A 19,453-nucleotide genomic window follows, 5' to 3' on the forward strand; every position below is an offset into this window, starting at 1 on the left:
GTCCGTCACCAATTGTTTCTGCCCATTTAGCAGGGGTCCTATTCCTCCCTGGGCCTTCCTTTTACTCCCTATATATCTAAAAAACAATTTCTTGTTGTCCTTTACTTGGGATGCTATCCTCAGCTCCATGGTAGCTTTGGCCCGTCTAACTGCCTCCCTACAAGCACAAGCAGAGGAGGTATATTCGTCTTTGGTGATCTCTCCTTGTTTCCACTTTTTGTGTGCTCCCCTTTTGGCCCTTAGGCTGCCCTGGATTTCTGCGGTCAGCCAGGGAAGCCTCCTGGCCCCTTTCCCTCTTTTACCCCGCATGGGGATCATCTCGCTTTGTGCCCGAAGGATCATTTCCTTAAGGCACAGCCACCCTTCTTGGGCTCCCATCATTTCACCGTGCAGTCTTCTTCAGCAATCCCTTGCAGTTGAGGATGATTGTCTTCCATGATTGTCTCATCTATGTGTCTCAAGATGGCTGATGAGGCCTATCCAGGATTGACAGACTCTACTGAAGCTCAGACATGTGCGTCTGTGTGGGGTGAGTGGTCCTGGATTCTTGATTTGGTCTGCAAGACACTGTTTCTGCCACTTCTGCTTTTTCATCTCCTGTTGTTGTGAGGTTTCAAAGTACTAAGGTCCCTGCAGCAGACTCTTCCTCCATTTGGGGCAGTCTTGGGTGATAGTCTCCCATGAGTTGACATTAATGTTGCAATTTTTTAAATTGGCCTTGAGAACGTCTCTGAAGCACTTTCTTTGCTCTCCTCTTGAGCATATGCCTTGGCTGAGCTGGGATAACAAAACTTGCTTTGGGAGCCTGGAGTCAAACATTCAGATGACATGGCCAGCCCAACAAACTTGATGTCAAACAGATGTTCACCACCTCAGTACTCATGGTGTTTGCTTGTAGGAGTATGACAACATTAGTGCATCTATCTTTTCACTGGATTCAGAAGATTTTCCTCAGGCAGGATTGATGGCACTTCTCCAACAACTTTAGTTGTCTCCTGTATGTTGTCCACATCTCAGCTCTGTACAGCAAGGTGGGGATCACGACCACTTGATAAATCATGAGATTGGTTTCAGAACCAATGTCACAATCTTTGAACACCCATTTCTTCAGGTGTCCAAAGGCTGTACTTGCCCATTTGAGGTAATATTAGATTTCTTTGCCAATGTCAGCCTTCTGTGAGAGAGAGCTTCCAAGGTATGGGAAATACTCAGTGTTCTCCAGAGTCTCACTGTGGGTCTGGATTGCCGGACCTGGGGACTGTTCATTAGGAGCTTGCTGATGGGAGGACCTTAGTCTTCCAAATGTTAAGCATCAGTTCCATTTTGTTGTTTGCCTCGGTAAAGATATTGACGATTGCTTGAAGGTATGCTTCCCAGTGAATACAAACTACGGCATCATCAGTGTAATGGAGCTCATTGATTGAGGTTGGAATGGTCTTGGTTTTGGCTCGGAGTTGGCTGAGGTTAAACAGCTTACCATCCATTTGGTAGTTTAGCTTCGCTCCAGCTGGAAGCTTGTTGGTGGTCAGATATACCAGCCTGGCAAGAAATATTGAGAAGAATGTTGGAGCGATGATGCAGCCTTGCTTAACTCCTGTTTTAACCTCAATGGGATCTGTGATAGATCCATTACTGAGAACCACCATTTGCATACTGTCATGGAGCAATCAGAGAATGGTGACAAATTTTGGTGGGCATCTGTACTTCAAAAGGATCCTCCACAACACTTCTTGGCTGACAGAGTCAAAAGCTTCTGTGAGATCAAAGAAGGCCACGTAGAGAGGCTTATGTTGTTCCTGGCATTTCTCCTGCAGCTGGCAAGCTGTGAAGATCATGTCAGTTGTATCTCTTGATACCCTAAACCCACACCGAGATTCCAGGGAGAACTTTTCAACAAATTGAAGAAGACACTTCAGGATTGTTCTTGCAATGATCTTTCCTGTGATGGACGGACAGCAAGGTGATCCCTCTGTAGTTTCTACAGTCGGACTTGTCTCCTTTTTTGAAGACTGTCACAATCATGGCATCCTTGAGGTCATCTGGGATTTCTTCATCATTCCAGATCTTTAAGATGAGGGCATTAAGGTGTGATGTAAGCTCCTCTCCCCCCTGCTTGAAGATTTCTGTGGGGATTCCATCTGCTTCAGATGCCTTGTCATTATCTGCTTGATGGCTTTCCTTACCTTGTCGAGGGTTGGAGAGATTCCGAGAACATCTCTGACTGAGTGTTACAGGATGGAGTTGAGAACACTCTTGTGAACAACAGGGTTTCTATTGAGAAGGTCTTCAAAATGCTCCTTCCAATGGGCTTTGATGGGCTCCCCTTTTCTTGATCAGGTCTTCTCCATCCTTAGGCTTCAAGGGGTTTAGTCCCCGAGTGCTCAGACCATAGATGGCTTTGGTGGCACAGAAAACTGTGCATATTGTGTGTATCAGCAAAATGTTGAATCTCCTTAGCCTTGTCTTTGCACCATTTGTTCTTCATATCATGGGTCCTCCTTTGGACCTCTGCCTTGGCTTGTTAGAGATTCAGTTTATTTTGCTTGTAGTTGGTGTCATTTTGCCAAGCACAAGAGACCTTGCGCTTGTGATTGATCAACTCTTGGATCTCCTGGTCATTCTCATCAAACCAGTCTTGATGTTTCCTTGTAGAGAATCCAAGTGTCTCTTCACAGGCGCTGATGACAGTGGCTTTGAGAGCACCCCCATGCTGCTGATATTTTCCCATTGTTGTAGATCGGAATTCACCAGTTTTTGGTTGAGGGACTGGTGGAAGAGGTCTTGCTTGCTTGGGTCCTTGAGTCCTTCAACACTGATATTCCATTGGCATTGCTTCTGCTGCAGCCATTGTTTCAGAACCAGTCTGAGTGACATAACTAAATGGATGAGTCAGTGTTCAGTCCAACAATCATCAGCTCCTAGCATAGCTCAGGTGATGCAGGCATTTTTGCAATCTCAGGCACAGATGATGACATAGTCAGTCAGGTGCCAATGCTTAGATTGTGGGAGTTGCCATGTTGTCTTGTGCCTGTTTTTTTGGTGGAACAGGGTGTGGGTGATGGTGAATCCATGTTCTGCACATTTGGTCAAGAGGATGCTAGTGGAGTTGACCTTTCCTACTCCTTCCTTGCTGATGGTTCAGTTCCAGAGGTTAGAGTCCCTTCTGACTCTGGCATTGAAATCACTGAGAAGAATAAGTCTGTTTCCCTTTGGAACATCAGAAAAGACTTTGTCAGGTTGGCATTATTCCTTGGTTCCGTTGGCATCAAGAGGTGGGGCATAAGCACTGATGACAGTGGAATATTGGCTTCTCTCCGGTTTAAGACAAATAGTCATGAGTGGCTCATTAATTCTGATAGGGAACTCATTGAGTAGTTTATAAGTTCATTCTTAATGAACTCCTCATGCAGTAGAAATTGCTGAATACTGCAGTTGCCTCCATATACCAGATACAAAACTTGGCTTAGAGTATTGGTACTGGGATTTGCCTCCATGCAGGGAGGCAGCTTGAGTGACTCAGATACCTTGCTGTGCTGGAGGTAAAGCATGGGTAGTGAAGTCAAGGGTCAAGCCCACAAATATTATCCATACTATCCTAAAAGGTCCAGACTCAAAAATTAAAACAAACTTAAAATAAAGCTAAGAATATTGGAATTAAATCAGACAAAAAGTTAATCATGTATATATTTAGCAATGCACAAGAGGTAATGAGGTTTTTTAAAATAGTTCCTGCCTTATTGATAGATGTTTATGTTTTGTTAGAGCAAAAAAGTCTTTTTTTTCTCCCCGAATTACAAATCAAAGTCAGAAACAGTTATAAATTTCTTATTTTGTGGAAGATCCAGACAAAAAATATAAAGTGAATGATTTTTCCATAACAAGGAAGAGAAGATATAACTAACAGAAATAAAACAAATAATTTTCCTTTTATTAACTTACTAACATATTTAGGGTGTTATCTCCATATTTATCTCCATGTGTGGGGCAATGTCACACTTAAAAGTATATTCAGGTGAAAATGTCAAAACATGTTCTTATTTATTATAGGTTTAATGCAGCGTGATTATCCAGATATTGTTACTGCTCTGAAAACCAAACAAGCAGTCCAAACTGTGCTAAACACAGCTTCAGAAACTCTTAAAGTCTTGATATCAGGAGGAATTGTTGATAAAAACGAAGGAGCCAAAATAGAGAAGGTAAAAATACTTCAGAAGTCTGCTTGTATATGTTAGCTTCTGCATGCAAGGCTTTCAGTCATATCATCTTGGCAAGTGCATTTTAGCAAAGTTGCTTGATTCTTCAACTTCCAAGGTTGTAATGGTTACATTTTGCAGAAGCAAAAATATTTTAAACAAAATGCTGAAAATCATTTTTAAATGGAAGCAGCAAATCTTTATAGACAAGTTCCAGGGAGGAATTCTTTATTTTTAGCAAAGGAGGCTAATGGGGAGGGGAAGGGGAAAGCAACTCTTAGGCTAAGTACAGACAGTCAAAAAGCCCGAGGTGAATCTGATCCAGTGTATGCAGGTTTCTCTAAGCTGCGTAGATTGGACCTTAACAAACAGAACTCATGTTCACGCTTTCATTGGCTAAGGCAGGCAGATGCCTGCACTGGCCAAGGCCAGAAATTGGAGGGCACTTCCACATGCCTCCCAGCTCCACCCGGCAGTGAACACTCCAGCCCCACCCCTCCACCAGTTCTCCGCTTCTTGGCCGCAACAGGGTGGGGAAATGGACCCCCTTGCCCTGGCCATCCCCAGCTGGTGTTTGCACAGCAGGTGCAGCAGGAACTCCCAAGGCAAATACCCCAGTGGCTAAGAGGTGGGAGGCTGGTGAGGGGGCAGGGCTGGGATGTTTGCTGCCTAGTGGAGCCGGGCTGCAGGAGTAAAAACCTGCCCTGTGAAAGCAAGCTAGCAGTGAGCTGGGCTGTAATGCATCCTGGGATGCCAGGGGACTGTAACCTAACTTGGGTCAGGAGGGGATCTGCATCAGTCTAACCTAGTATGATTCAGTCTGATACTACATGCATCCAGGTCGATCTTAAACGGGATTCCACTGTTTTGAAATTGATTTATGTGCACTGAACTTCTGTTCTATTACAGGTTTAGACCGGTTGGCAATCACTTATACCAGTTTATGTGTAATTTCTGTCCCTAGCCTTATGTTTTTCTAGAGACTTGAAGTAGTCTGAATAAGGGGGTGATCTTTAAGTTATTTTGGCCTGATTTTGTCTTTTCCCCAGGGTACCAATACATCTGAGAAATCCATTTTCTCATACCATTCCCATTTAATACCAGTTTATAATATCTTTCAGCTGAGTTACATGATTATATGCCATTATGTTTGGAACTGGAAGATCTTACATCTTAGAATAGGGGTGGGCAATTATTTCAGCTGGAGGGCCACTTAATGAGTTTGGGGCACCTGTTGAGGGCCACATCCATTTCTGATTTATTATAATTAATTTTGCATCCAGAGGCTGAGTATTATCTACATGTCTGGAATATTGTTGCTTAAGGAGGACAGAGCGTCTTTAATAAAAATCAGTATACCAGCTGCAAAACGTCTTCCGCTCCCCCCCCCCCATTACAATTCTTGCCTACGTAGAAGATTTTAGAGATTTGATTTTTGAGATTGACTCAGCAATGTCCTCTCTCATAAGGCCTGTTTTATCTTTCTCTTTCTCTGCTCTGCCTGTTTGGTTTACCCCTGGTGCAGCCATGCTTGATTCAGCAGGTCCTATGAGCAGCTTTAATGAGTTTGGACCTCCCAATGAGTTTTTTTTGAGAAGTAACTTTTCAGATTGATCCCCTGACATGAGCTATGCATTCCACAAACAGAGGATGTATTCTTTGGAAGTTAAGGGGGCCGGGGTCAGTAATGTTTGTGAGTTGTGGCATTTCCCATTTGGAGTTCTAGTTTCAGGCAACAATCTGTTTGTGTGACCCCTGGCTATGTGCTCTGCATCATGCACAAACAGGTGTTTCCCAAGCAATAAAAGCATCTTGGATTTTTTAGTGGACCAAAACTACTAATATTTTATGGTCTTTTGACTTTATGGTCTTTTATGGTCTTTGTTCCTTATGTTTTCACAAAATGCTTGTTCTTACTTGTGGCCAGCTTGGTGTTAGTTGTCAGGGTCCTTCTTGTTCTTGTTCAACTGTTCTTGTTGCAGGTCAGTTTGCTGTTTCCCTCTTTGAATGGGGAAGCTTTAAGCTTGGTGAGAGGAGTTAAGGTAAAAGGAACTTTTTGGGGCCCAGGAACAGTAAACCAGCGAGCTTACAGATGAGTTTGCTAGGGAAGGTCTGCTTGGAAGAAGGGCAGCAAGAGAGGGGCAGCAGATTGAGACCCAGGGAAATGGCTGGAGGATGTCACAATGCCAAACCCACTGCCGCTGCCCCTGCTTGCACCTGTGATGTGTCTGTCCAAGCAGGACTGCTCACTGACAAGGCTTCCACCCAGGCCCTGGTTTGGCATTATGGAAACTGCGGTTTGCAGGTTCCTTCCAGTGATGGCCAGGTGGGAGAGTGCCTACGATGTGAATAGTGCCTCCTGCTGGTGTCCCTCAAGCAGCAGGCAAGAGAGGTACAGGAAGAGGTAGCAAGGCTCCAAAAAATCTTCTGCCATGAGGACTTCATTGATTCGATGCTGAGGGAGACCTGTAGGACTGTGGGGGAAGGACTGCCAAAGGTAGGGCTGGAGAAAGAAAAGGCCATGGACTCCCAGGAAGGTGGAAGCTGGAAGCTTGTGACCTCTGGCAGCAAGCAAAAATCTTCATCTCTACCTGAATCAGTTTGCCTGGAGTACAGATATGGAGCCTTAGCAACAGAGGAGGAGAAACATGTTCCATTGGTGGAGGAGGATAGACCAGGCCTCCCCAAGGTGGGAAGGATTGAGACCACTGCCACCAAGAAGAAACATCAGGTGGTGGTGGTTGGAGACTCCCTTCTGCGGGAGATGAAGGCATCCTTCTGCCAGCTGAACCTGTTGTCTCGGGAAGTCTGCTGCTTGCCCAGATCTGAGATGTCACAGAGGGATTACTGAGAATCATCTAGCCTTCTGACTACTACCCCAGTGCTGCCCATCCATGTGGGCACCAATGATCCTGCCAGGGGATACCCTAAGCAGATCAAGGGAGGGAAGAGCATCTTCATAGACAGGCTTGCTAACCTAGTGAGGAGGGCTTTAAACTAGGTTTGCTTGGGGAAGACCAAAGCCCTGAGGTAAGTGAGGAAGTGGGTAACTTGGAGGAAGTGCAAGTAGGAGGGGGCAACAGGAGAGGCATTTTCATTCTTTCTGAGAAAGTAGGGCAATCAGCTAGTTACCTCAGGTATCTGTACATGAATGTGCAGAGCCTGGGGAACAAGCAGGAAGAATTGTAAGTCCTTGCACAGCCACTGAACTATGATGTGGTTGGAATAACAGAGACTTGGTGGGAGCTCACATGATTGAAGCACTGTCATAGATGGGTATAAACTGTTCAGGAAGGACAGGTAGGGGAGAAGAGTAGGAGGAATTGCACTTTATGTAAAAGAGCAATACGATTGCTTAGTGCTCCAGTATGTAACTGACAATAAGCCTGTTGAAAGAATCTGGGTTACAGTCAGGGGGAGAGCAACAAGGGTGATTGATGTCATGATGGGGGTCTGCTATAGATCACTAGACCAGGAGGATGTGGTGGATGAGGCTTTCTTCAAACAACTAGCACAAGTTACCTGATCTCATGGGGGACTTCAATCACCCTAACATCTGCTGGGAGAGCAATACAACAGTGTACAGGCAATCCAGGAAGTTTTTGGAGAGTGTTGGGGTCAACTTCCTGGTGCAAATGCTGGAGAAGCCATCTAGGGGCTGTGCTCTTCTCAACTTGCTGCTAACAAACAGGGAAGAATTGGTGGGGAATGTAGTAGTAGATGGCAACTTGGGAAGCAGCAACCACAAGATGATTGAGTTCAGGATCCTGAGAAAAGGAAGGGTGGAGAGCAACAGAGCAAGGACCTTGGACTTCAGCCAAGCAAATTTTTTGACTTGGGTAACTCATGGGCAGGATCCCCTGGGAGACCAGTCTGAGGGGGAGAGGAGTCCGAGAGAGCTGGCTATACTTTGAAGAAACCTTACTGAGGGTGCAGGAACAAAAGTAGGATTTAATAGCAGCTTTCAACTACCTAAGGGTGGTTCCAAAGAGGATGGAGCTAGACCAGTGTTTCCCAGTAAGTGTGCTGTGGCACAAAAGCGTGCCATCAGAAATGAACAGGTGTGCCACAGAATTTTGCCATGGCAATAAGTTACAATAGGTATGAGGATGGGGAATGCCTTGACAGGTGTGCCGTGGAAAATTTGTATTAATGTAAGTGTGCCTTGGGTTGGAAAAGGTTGGGAAACACTGAGCTAGACTGTTCTCAGTGGTAGCAGATAACAGAACAGGAAGCAACAGTCTCAAGTCGCAGCAAGGGAAATTTAGATTAGATATTAGGAAAACATTTCTCATTAGGAGGGTTGTAAAGCACTGGAACAGGTTAACCAGAGAAATGGGCAGAATCTCCATCCTTGAAGGTTTTTAAAACCACACTAGACAAAGCCTTCGCTGAGATGATACAGTTGGAGATGGTCCTACTTTGAGCAGATGCTTGGACTAGATGACCTCCTGAGGGCCCTTGCAACCCTAATTTTCTGTGATTCTATGATTCTAACTCTTCTGATTCTTTAAAATTGATGCCTAGATCCTCTGTAGAAGGGCTACTCCACATGGTAGCCTTGAAGTCCTAAGCTTTAAGTCCTTTTTAACCATACACATTTAAGCTTATTTCCAATGAGTGGTCTCTAATTTTTACTTTACACACTTATTTGTCTTTTCCAAGCTACATTCCAAACCAGAGGGGAAGCTATTTTTCATGCAGGAGATTTGCTTAGGTGGTTTATCTCTGATGCAGACAGAAACAGTCCTTTTATAGTATCCCCTAAGTTATTCATAGCTCATGCAGGTAGGGTTAAAGAGCAAGCTTTACTTGCCCAGAGATAATTTTGGATTCTTCATTATTCACAATGAAAGGTATGGACAAATATACTTTTGTTGTGGCTTCAAAAGGAGATGGGGAGCTGATGCTGAGGAGCAATCAGCAGCTGTTATGCTGTAACTGTTTCATATACATGAATGAGCCTGTAGTGATAAGAGAGAGCTAAATCATCCCAACTTTGACCCTGGATGAAGCAGGATTAAATCCTGAGTGATTTTGAAAGAGTAACATAATTAGTGGTGGGCAAGCAGGGCATGAGCCCTGGGTGCTGTCTAGGGGGGGCACTGAAATGGAGGTAGGGTAGCTCGAAACTTGGGCTGTGAGGAATGGGGCAAGAGTTGTGGGGTAGGAGTTCCCTTGTCTGAGAACAAAACCAAATGTACCAAAGATGGCTTGTACATAAGTGCTGGGTAAGTGCTGTAAGTCTTAAAGGCAAAATTTTTCAACACTTTTGTGCAACCTATATGGTTATGGTATGCCTAGCTCCATTCTTTGGCCTACTGTTAGCAGTACCTCTCTATGATTTGTGTATGCACTGATTAATGGGTGTATACACACTCCAGTCTACACTTAGAAAAAACATTTCTGGCAGATTTTGCATCAGATATGTTCTGTAGTGATTTAAGTCGTTGTTCCCTTTATTCTGTCCCCACACTATCAGCCAGTCCTCTTAAATGCTGAAGTGGTGAAAAATATCAGTTGCTTTCCATCAGGCCCAAACTGGTCTATCACTCCACAAAAAATAAGTGTGTGTTTTGAGTAGCTTCATTGAAGTCAGTTGAACTTCTCACAGTGGATAACGCTAAGCATGTATATATATCTGAAGCATTGGCATCTAAGTACAGCACAATGGTAAAATATGTTTGTGCTAGTACAGAGGTGACATTAAGACTTACAGAAATATGGGGGAAGAACATTTTCAAAATAAGAGGTTCAGTGGAAATAATCCATGTAAAGAGCTTATCTGCACAATAGAATTCAATACATTTTGAATGCACAAAAGTGGTTTTTTTTCTTCATGAGCAGATGATTCTCATTAAAAAAAAACAACTGGGAACTCTTCCATCTACTATTGCACCACCCACTGCAGAGGAACTTCTACGAAATATCAGTTGGTTAGAAAATGAAAAGAAACAAATTGAATTCATTCAGGTAATATTTAACTTTTTTAGTTGGTTTTGATTTATATATTATGTTCTATTTTCCAAAGAAAAGTATTATAGTGGTGTTAGTCTTGACTTCACAATGAAGGCTCAGTTGAGTTCTTCCCTTGAAAGAATTAAACTACTGTTATGTATGAAGAATTCATCGTATCCTGACCAAATTTTAAAGTATTTATTCTTTGAATACTGAATTAATTTTTTTGAGAATTTACAAGTAAACTTGCTAATTGGACTTGCAATTAATTTTAAAATGTTTTTTTAAAGAAATAACACACTGGTTAAACCTTTGACTTGGATGATCTTAGGCTCAGTCTCCAGCAAAGTAAAACAGACTCTGAACTTTCCTTGAATTCAGTATAATTGAAATCTCTCATTTATGTGAAGCAATTAGTTTCTACTTAAGCAAAATTATTACAATCATATCTAATTGTTATAATTATAAACAGATCCAGTTCAATAGTTCACCTCACTCCTAATTGGAGCTGTTGTAATATCAGAGGTAACTAGGTCAATTATAACACTTCCTCCTGAACTAATTTACAAGCTACAGTTCTACTGATAGGAATAAGTCAATGGCATGGGAGACACTGGGCACATCTACATGAAATGCTAAAAGTGCAGTGGACAAATTCTACTGCATATTAGCACATAATGGCAAAAGCTGTGCTAATGCGCAGTAGAATTAGTCTACTGCACATTAATGTCATGAAAAAGATACACTACGGCTCAGTAGTACTAATTATCACACATTAAGTTAGTAGCTGTTTTTACAGGTACTCGCATTTATGTGCCGTAATTACGGCACATTAATGCACATGTAGACATGCCCCTTATGTCCTTGTGTCAGGACTTCTCCTTAGTAGATAATTTGGCACTTTCTGTTACTAGATTGGCTCCAGCTTTCACTGCACTTAGACAATCCACAGTTGCACATTACCTATTGTGCTTATCAGAGGTGAATCCTGTTCTGATAGACTGGATTAGATTCTTTGCAGCAGCAACCCTGATGGGAACACGGGGGCCATCAGTTAGATAATGATGACAGCCCCTCTCATATTGCATAAATCCTTGATCCATTTGTCCCTCTAGTACAGCACATATCCATGCTGACCTTGCATAATCACCTTTAATTCCTGCAACATCCCTCGTCACAATGTTGTCCTTACATGACTGGTTTTCCCTAGTGTTGGTTCTCCATGGTGCTGTTTATTTGTACTGACTGAACCGCAGGGGAGGTTAGGGTGAATCTTCAAGGAAAACTTCCTCACTGTTTTCTTTCTTCCAAAAAGATGAGCGTTGATGCATATTCTGTCTTTTATAGCTTATCAGCTGGGAAAGCATGTACATCATCTGCTTAAGCAGCTGAATGAGCCAGAGTTAAGTTGTGGGACTGAAACATTCTGAATGGTTCGTGCCTTGGAGGTGCGTACCTGAAATTGGGAAACATTTGTACTATTTTTTTTCTGAGAAAAAATAATTCCCAATAAGTAAGTTTAGTTCTTCTATGAATAACAGACAATCCACATACATTAACAAATTAACTCTCACTTGTCCAGCTTTGTTTTACTTTTTCTTGTGAAAAAAATTCAAACTGGAATACAACCCATATGTATGGAATATGCACCAGAAATCTCTCAGGCTGTAGACAGATGTCTCATTTGAGGTGATCCTGATGGTTCCAGGTTTTGACTCAGATCAAAGTAGAAGTGCCACAGCCCTTTACACATGTAGCCCTTCTAACATGCATTGCTGCTCCTCTGCCAATAGTCGGCCAGGGAGAGCATGTAGCCTGACAGGCTTGCCTCTGGAATGAAGCAGAGTTAAGTTAAATGAGCCACAATTAACTTAAGAACAGGCACAGCAATGTGTCAGCACATTTTATCTGGCATATTTTACAGGTAATTGAAGACTGTTATCATGCGCCCTCTGTATTGCCTTTCTGACAAGTTAAATATAACTAGTTCTCTCAACCGTTCCTTACACATCTCTATCATTCTTGTCACACATCTCTGACCCCTCTCTAACTTCTTAAAATGTGGAGCCCAGGACTGCATACAATATTCTAGATGAGGCTTAACCAGTAATGAGTAGAGTGGTCCCATAATCTTATTAAATTAATACTCTTGTTGAGGCAGCCCAAAATAGCATTTTTTTTTCTTTTGTGACCATATCACATTGCTGACTCATGTTGCATCTATGATCTACCAAAACCCCAAGATTTTTTCTCAGCAATGCTGTCACCCAACCAGTTAGCTCCTATTTTTGTATATGTGCTTTTGATTATTCTTCCCTGGGTTTAACAGCTTGCATTTGTTTGCATTGAACTTCATCCTGTTGGCTCCAATCCTATTTTCCGGTCTGTCAAGAATCCTCCACTGTGTTTTCCAGTTTCATGTTATCTGCAAATTTGCTCAAGGCATTCTCTATTCCAGCATCCAAATTGTGAATAAACATGTTAAAAGCACTAGACCCGGGATGGATCTACATGGAACCTTAAAACCTCCTGCTGTTCTGACAGTATGAAATAATTCAGGACAGTCTTTTGCTGATAGGGTTAAGGGTCAGGCTTTATCTGCTCAGAGATTGTTTAAATGGATTTCTGTGCGTGTAGGAGCATGATGCAAATTAGCTAGGTGGGTCCACTTAGTCTCATCAGGGTTCATTCCACAAGAACTGAGACTGTCTCTGCTGAATGAAGCATGTGCCTATTTCTGAAATCTATAGAGCAGGTTTATCAGGTTTGAGCTCAGTGCATTATTTTACAAGCTACTACTCCTTGGCAAAGGATTCCAGATTGGATGCCCATTTTGGTAGGTTTGTCTTGCATCCATTGTTTAAGTAGGATTCTTACTGTCCATCTTCCAGTAAACCAACAGTTTCTTTTTAATCACCAGCAATAGAATCTATATAATAAGTCATTCAAAAAAGGTGGAATTATTGCTTACCTTATAGTAATTGTGGTTCATAGCACATGGGTTCCATAGCATGCCTGCCTTCCCCTGTACAATGAAGTCTACGCAAAAAAAAAAAAAAAAAAAGAGAGTGAGTGTTGGTAGCTTACATATTTAAGGTTAAATTATTTTATAACCTTTTTTTAAATAAATCACAAACAGATTTGGATTTTTTTTCATGTCTTGGCCTATGCCATTGCTGCTTCCTTAAAGGAAAGTAATTGCATTATAATACTTATTAGTACAATATTAACTTGCATTGATTGTTCTGAGTGGTGAAGGCTTCTACTCAGTAACATATTATATGAAGTCTTAAAATATCTCATAATATTTATTATCTCCTAATATGATAGTGATTACGTAGTGTTTGAATGTATAGTCTTTCATGTGCTGCTACACACCATATATTCCATACTGGTTTATTTCAACTTACAATGACTACGATTGTTGTGACTTTCAGAAAAAAGCAAGACTTCTTTGCTATGATTATGGAGATGTTATATGTGAAGAAGGTGAAATGCCACAAGGAATCCATCTAATTATTTCAGGAATGACAAAGGTAGGTTACACTTACTCGTCAAAATTATTATGACATTTATAACTGTTTAGTATCAAGGGAAATAATATTATAGAATCATAGAAAATTAGGGTTGGGAGGGACCTTAGGAGGTCAATCCCCTGCTCAAAGCAGGGCCATCCCCAACTATATCATCACGGCCAATATAGGATGATATAGTTGGGCTTTGTCTAGCCAAGTCTTAAAAACCTCCAAGGATGGAGATCGCACAACCTCTCTGGGTAACCTGTTACCATGCTTTACTACCCTCCTCTCATCTCATCATAGAAGGCAATCAGGTCGGTCAGGTATGACTTGCCCTTGGTGAATCCATGCTGGCTCTTTCTAATAATTTTTCTTTTCCTCCAAGTGCTTAGAAATGGATTGCTTGAGGACCTACTCCATGATCCAGGGACTGAGGTGAGGCCGACCAGTGTGTAGTTCCTCAGATCTTCTTTCCTCCCTTTCTTAAAGATGAGCGCTATATTTGCCCTTTTGCAGTCATCCAGGATCTCTCTCAATCTCCATGAGTTTTCAGAGATAATAACCAGTGGCTCTACAATCACATCAGCCAACTCTCTTAGTATCCTCGGGTGCATTTCATCCGGCCCTATGGACTTGTACACATCCAACTTTTCTAAATAGTCCCTAACTTGTTCTTTTGCCACTGTTGGCTGCTTACCTGCTTCCTAAACTGTGCTGCCAAGTGCAATACTCTAGGAGCTGACCTTGCCTGTAAGGACTGAGATGAAAAAGGCATTGAGTACTTCACCCTGTTCTGCATAATGTGTTACTAGGTTGCCTTCTCTGTTCAGTAAGGGACCCACACTTTCCCTAAGCTTCCTCTTGTTGCTAACATGCTTGTAGAAACTCTTCTTGTCACCTTTCACGTCCCTTGCTAGGTGCAAGTCCAACTGTGCTTTGGCCTTCCTGATTTTATGCCTGCATGCTCAAGCAACACTCTAGTAGTCGTCCCTAGTTGTTTGTCCAAGTTTCTACTTCTTGTAAGCTTCCTTTTTGAAGATTTGCCTATCCACACTAACAGACTGGTAAATCCTATTTGAAGAATTTCAAAGTTCACCTTCATTAGCTTGTCCTTTTAGATTTTGGAATTGTATGCCCTGCAATGTGAATTTTTTGAAATAATTAAAAACAGATTGTCTTGTTGGGGATGTGTACTGTACTACACATTTGCTAACATGGAAAAAATATCAATAAAGGGATTGTAATTTTTATACTTACTAATGATTTTTTCCACCTGCTGATGAATCTTACCATTGCTGTTCTCAATCAAATGATTGCTATTTCTTTTCATAGTTACTTAGAAGTTAATAATATGTATTCTTAAAACTTCTGACATGTTTATATTTGTCTTTGGGAATGTTGCAAGGTGGAAGGCTCAGACACAGGCGTGTGTGTGTGTGTGTGTGTGTGTGTGTGTGTGTGTGTGTGTGTGTGTGTGTGTGTGTGTGTAAAGGGCTTAGTCCATCTGTCTGTGTGTCTGTCCGCAATGCTCTTTAAATGTGAATAGCTTGAAAACTGTAAGAGAGAGAACATTTGTGTCTTCAGAGAAATTTCTTTGCTAAACCTTAGCATTTGTTTAGTGACCATGTCAGGATGATCCCAAATTCCAGAACTGGGAAAAAAGTCAGGGGCCAGGGCTGTTTCTACTGAGCTCCTCCCAGGAGGGTGTCGGGAGCCTGGCGTGGTGGGGAGGGCAGAGGGAGGGTCCAGCTGAGGAAAAGCGGGAGCTGGTCAGAAGCACGAAGCAGTGGCTGTTGTGAGGCATGGAGCTCACCTGCCCTTGACCTTGCCCAGCAAAGAGACACAGGCAACAGCGGCAGCAGCATGGGCAGGTCTGCTTCCAGTCCGCTAGACGAGACCAAGTGCAGGAAGAGATTGGTATCTTCAAAGGAAAGGAAATAGGGAATGCTATTAAAATGAAAGCCTTCCTTAACTTTTCAAATTCTTTAACTGTTTCTCCTTTTGCTATATCTTTACTAAAAGCTTCAAAAGATTTTTAATAATGATAGTAGTATTAATAATAATAATAAGCCATATATGGTCTCTGTATTTCAAACCCTAAAACTACATTTAACTATCAGACAGTTACTACATCCATTTATTTATTGAAATTAACACAACAGTTTTTTGGGGAGTAATATTATTAGGTGTCAAAACTAATTGGACTAGTCAGATCCATAGATTGATTCATAGATTGTAAGGCTGGAAGGGACCTTGGAAGATCATCAGATCCAGCCCCGTGCACCAAGCAGGAAAGATAACTGGGGGTCAGGTGACCCCAGCAAGGGACTGTCTAGTCTCCTTTTGAAGATTGCACCACCTCTGGAGGGAGCTTATTCCACAGTCTGGACACCCTGACTGTGAAGAAGTTTTTCTTAATGTTGAGCCTGAAATCGATCTTCCAGGAGTTTGTGGCCATTATTCCTGGTTTTCCCCTCAGGTGCCCTGGTGAACAGTTGCTCACCAAGCCCTTGATGTACTCCCTTAATGTAGCAGTAAGCTGTTACCAGGTCCCCTCTCGGCCTTCTTTTCTTCAGGCTGAAGAGTTCCAGATCCCTCAGCCTTTCCTCGTATGGCTTGCCATGTAAGACTCTGATCATATGGGTGACTCTTCTTTGGACTCTCTCAAACTTGTCCATGTCCTTGTTAAAGTGTGGTGCCCAGAACTGGATGCACTACTCCAGCTGCGGTCTCACCAGTGCCAAGTAGAACGGAAGAATCACCTCCTTGGTTTTGCTGGAGATGCATCGATTGATGCATGCCAGAGTATTATTTGCCCTACTGGCTACAGCATCACACTGCCAGTTCATATTCATACTGTGGTCTGTTATTACCCCCAGGTCTCTTTCATTTATGGTACTAGTCAATTTGGTGCCGCCAAGCCTGTAGGTGTGTTGGGAGTTGCTCGCCCCAAGGTAGAGCACTTTATATTTCTCAATGTTGAACTTTATCAGATTCCGATCCACCTAACTTGCTAGCCTATCTAGGTCCATCTGTACCTATAGCCTATCTTCAAGCATGACCACACTTCCCCATAACTTGGTGTCATACACGAACTTGGCCAGTGAGCTCTTCACCCCCACATTCAAATTGTTAATAAAGATGTTGAGAAGTACTGAACCGAGCACCAACCCCTGCAGGACACTGCTGCCCACTTCTTGCCAGGATGACACAGTCTGTTCACTATGATTCTCTTGGTCCTATCCTGCAACCAGTTGCTCACCCACCTGACCATCTCAGAGTTAAGCCCACAATCCTCCAATTTTCTCACATCAACATTGTGGGATATTAGATCAAAGGCCTTTTGAAAGTCTAGTGTAACAGGGGGCCTGCTCCAGGCCGATCTCACTGTGGCGCACCCACCTGTTTCTGGGCTAACCGCCTGCCTTCTCCCCCGCCATGCCTTGTTGTTAATTGATTCATTGATGTTGATTAAGCGGGAGGCTGCCCATTTCTTGCCCCAGTGCCAGGGGGTGCTATCTGTGGCTCCATTCCTCCCCTACACCACAGCCCAAGCCTCACAGATGGCATCCAGATGTTATCCATATCACCGGCCCCACACTGGGCCCCAGATTCCTACTAATTGGACCCCACTTAGATCCCTCCATTCAGGTAGCCTATTCTGCCTTAATTCCCAGCTACATAGCTCCCTGAGCTGCTTCCCCCTTACGGGTGTGGTCCCCCCTGGACCTTCGGCTCTACTGGCCCTGACCCACCTCCAGACCAGTTGGAACTGCAGGCCCTCAGCTCTTGGGCGTTCCTCGCAGTGGGCCCCTGGCCCTTTGACCCTTCAGGTCCTGGCCCCAGCTTGGACCAGTCAGGGGATGTCAAGACAGGTTAAGAGTCTATGGCCTGACTCTCTCTCTCTCTGGGGTCCACCTTCTAGACCCTACAAAGGGGATAACCCACCCAGTTGTGGGGGGCTAGGTGTTAAGGTGCCCCAACCCACTTTTCACCAGGGTGGTAACTGGCCTGGCATTTCCTGGGAGCTCCCACACCACTGAGAGCCCCACCAGGCCACCCACTCCCAGCAGAGTGCAGTTTTAGGTCATGCCCAGGACCAGGAGCCTCCTAACCATCCCCTACAGCTCTTCCCTTACCTCCAGATGATACCAGCAGCCCTGCAGCCAGGCAATGTTGTTGCCTAGCCTGCCAGCAGCAAAATGCCCTGTTTATATGGGCAGCCCTGAATCTAAAATGGCTGCCCTCATCAGGCACCTGCTGGCTGCTGTCTTCTGATCCTTAAAGTGGCAGGCACAAACAGTGCCCTGCCACATCTAGGTATACAATGTCGACCTGCTCTCTCATGTCCAGTTACCTGGTCATAGAAGGAAATGAGGTTGGTAAGGCAAGACCTGCCTGCAATGAAGCCATGCTGGCTGTCATTCAGAATCTTACCTTTTTCAAGCTTATTACAGATAGACTCCTTGATAAACTTTTCTAGGGATTTTTCCCTAGTATGGAAGTTAGGTTGATTGGCCTATAGTTACCCGGGTCCTCCCTCCTGCCCTTCTTGTGGATGGGCACAGCTTTGGCCCTCTTCCAGTCCTCAGGGACTTCTCCGGAGCACCACGAGTTGTGGAAGAGTTCACATATGCCTGTGGCTAGTATTTCTAGTTGCCAGTATCTCTGAAGAGAGGTTCCAAAGCCAATTCCTTTATAAAGAAGAATCATACTTCTGCAGTTGTGGAAAAAAATGTTAGCCTCATAGCTCAAAAATCCTTTTTGCCCAAGGAAAAGTGGGTTTACACAATTCTTTAGAAACAGTTTTCCCATCATTTTATTCAAATCCCTAGCACTCCTTGAAAGAATATGCCACAAATGGGCATTCCTAGATTTCTAATAAAATATTTTGTTAATAAGGTGTCAGTTGTACCCTGTTTGTGTCATCTAAAAGTGGTTCTCAACACTTTTTGTACCAGGACCAATTTGTAAATATTGATGGCCAGTCCCAACTCAGTAACTAGTTTAAGTAGAAAACAGCCCCCATTCCTGCCAGTGTCCCTCACTCCTGATCTGCTGCACCATCACCCCCCACCCCCAGGACATAGCCCCCCAGTGTGTGGGGCATGGGGGGCACATACCCTCCCAGATTTGTGTGCACACAGCAGGCCGGGGCTGCAACCTGGCCAGACCAGCATGGGCAGGAGCTGCCTCTGGCGCAGCGGGCAGGACCCAGACCAGAAGAGTGGAGCAGAGTGGTGACACTCATTGCTACTGCCACTGGAACCCCTATGCCAGCAGTGCTGCCAGGAGCATGAGGAGTAGTGAGTTCGGGGGAAGCACACTCCTCTCACCACCTCCTACTGCCAGCTGCAGCTCTACCCTGCTCCATGACCTGGCCACTGCTGCCACTAACATTCCCCTCATTTTTCTCCTTAAAGGAGAATCCATTTTTAAAGTTTGTTCATGACCCTTTCATATATTCTTGTGACCCACTTTTGGGTCACGTCCCACGGGTTGAGAAACACTGATCCAAAATACCAGGTCTTTGTGTTGCAACAGAGAAGATGTTAAAATCCTACACCTTTTAGCCTGCATTTTAGAAACCATTTGCTGAGGGCAACAAGTTTCCATTTACAGGATCCCTAATTGCATTATGGGAAGAAAGTCTCAGAGCTTCATCTGAGGACAATTTGAAAAACAGGTTCCCTTTCCTTTGCAGCGGGATCTTTTGATCAAGGAGGTGCTACTGTGTTGGTTCTCAAATAATTTCGTATGTTACAAATTGTGTTTTATGTGTAG

The 19,453-nt window shown here is 43.5% G+C and overlaps 1 protein-coding gene and 1 long non-coding RNA gene across 2 annotated transcripts in view; one reads left to right on the forward strand and one right to left on the reverse strand.

Annotated features, from left to right (window-relative positions):
- Positions 1-19,453, forward strand: part of LOC102386082 (sodium/hydrogen exchanger 10-like) — a 187,372-nt gene that overhangs the window by 117,805 nt on the left and 50,114 nt on the right. The window contains exons 19-21 of the mRNA XM_006019214.3: positions 4,048-4,196; positions 10,041-10,166; positions 13,589-13,687. Coding sequence (XP_006019276.1) covers positions 4,048-4,196; positions 10,041-10,166; positions 13,589-13,687 — 374 coding nt within the window. The remainder of the gene's footprint in view (positions 1-4,047; positions 4,197-10,040; positions 10,167-13,588; positions 13,688-19,453) is intronic.
- On the reverse strand, positions 11,126-17,846 carry LOC112549522. Its single transcript, XR_003092966.1, has 4 exons — positions 17,809-17,846; positions 15,483-15,590; positions 13,123-13,190; positions 11,126-11,607 (listed from the first exon to the last, which is right to left on the reverse strand). It is a non-coding gene; the product is annotated as an uncharacterized LOC112549522 (long non-coding RNA).

The sequence above is a fragment of the Alligator sinensis genome, unplaced genomic scaffold (genome assembly GCF_000455745.1).
Source record: "Alligator sinensis unplaced genomic scaffold, ASM45574v1 scaffold907_1, whole genome shotgun sequence".
In the NCBI taxonomy this organism is placed as follows: Eukaryota; Metazoa; Chordata; order Crocodylia; family Alligatoridae; genus Alligator; species Alligator sinensis.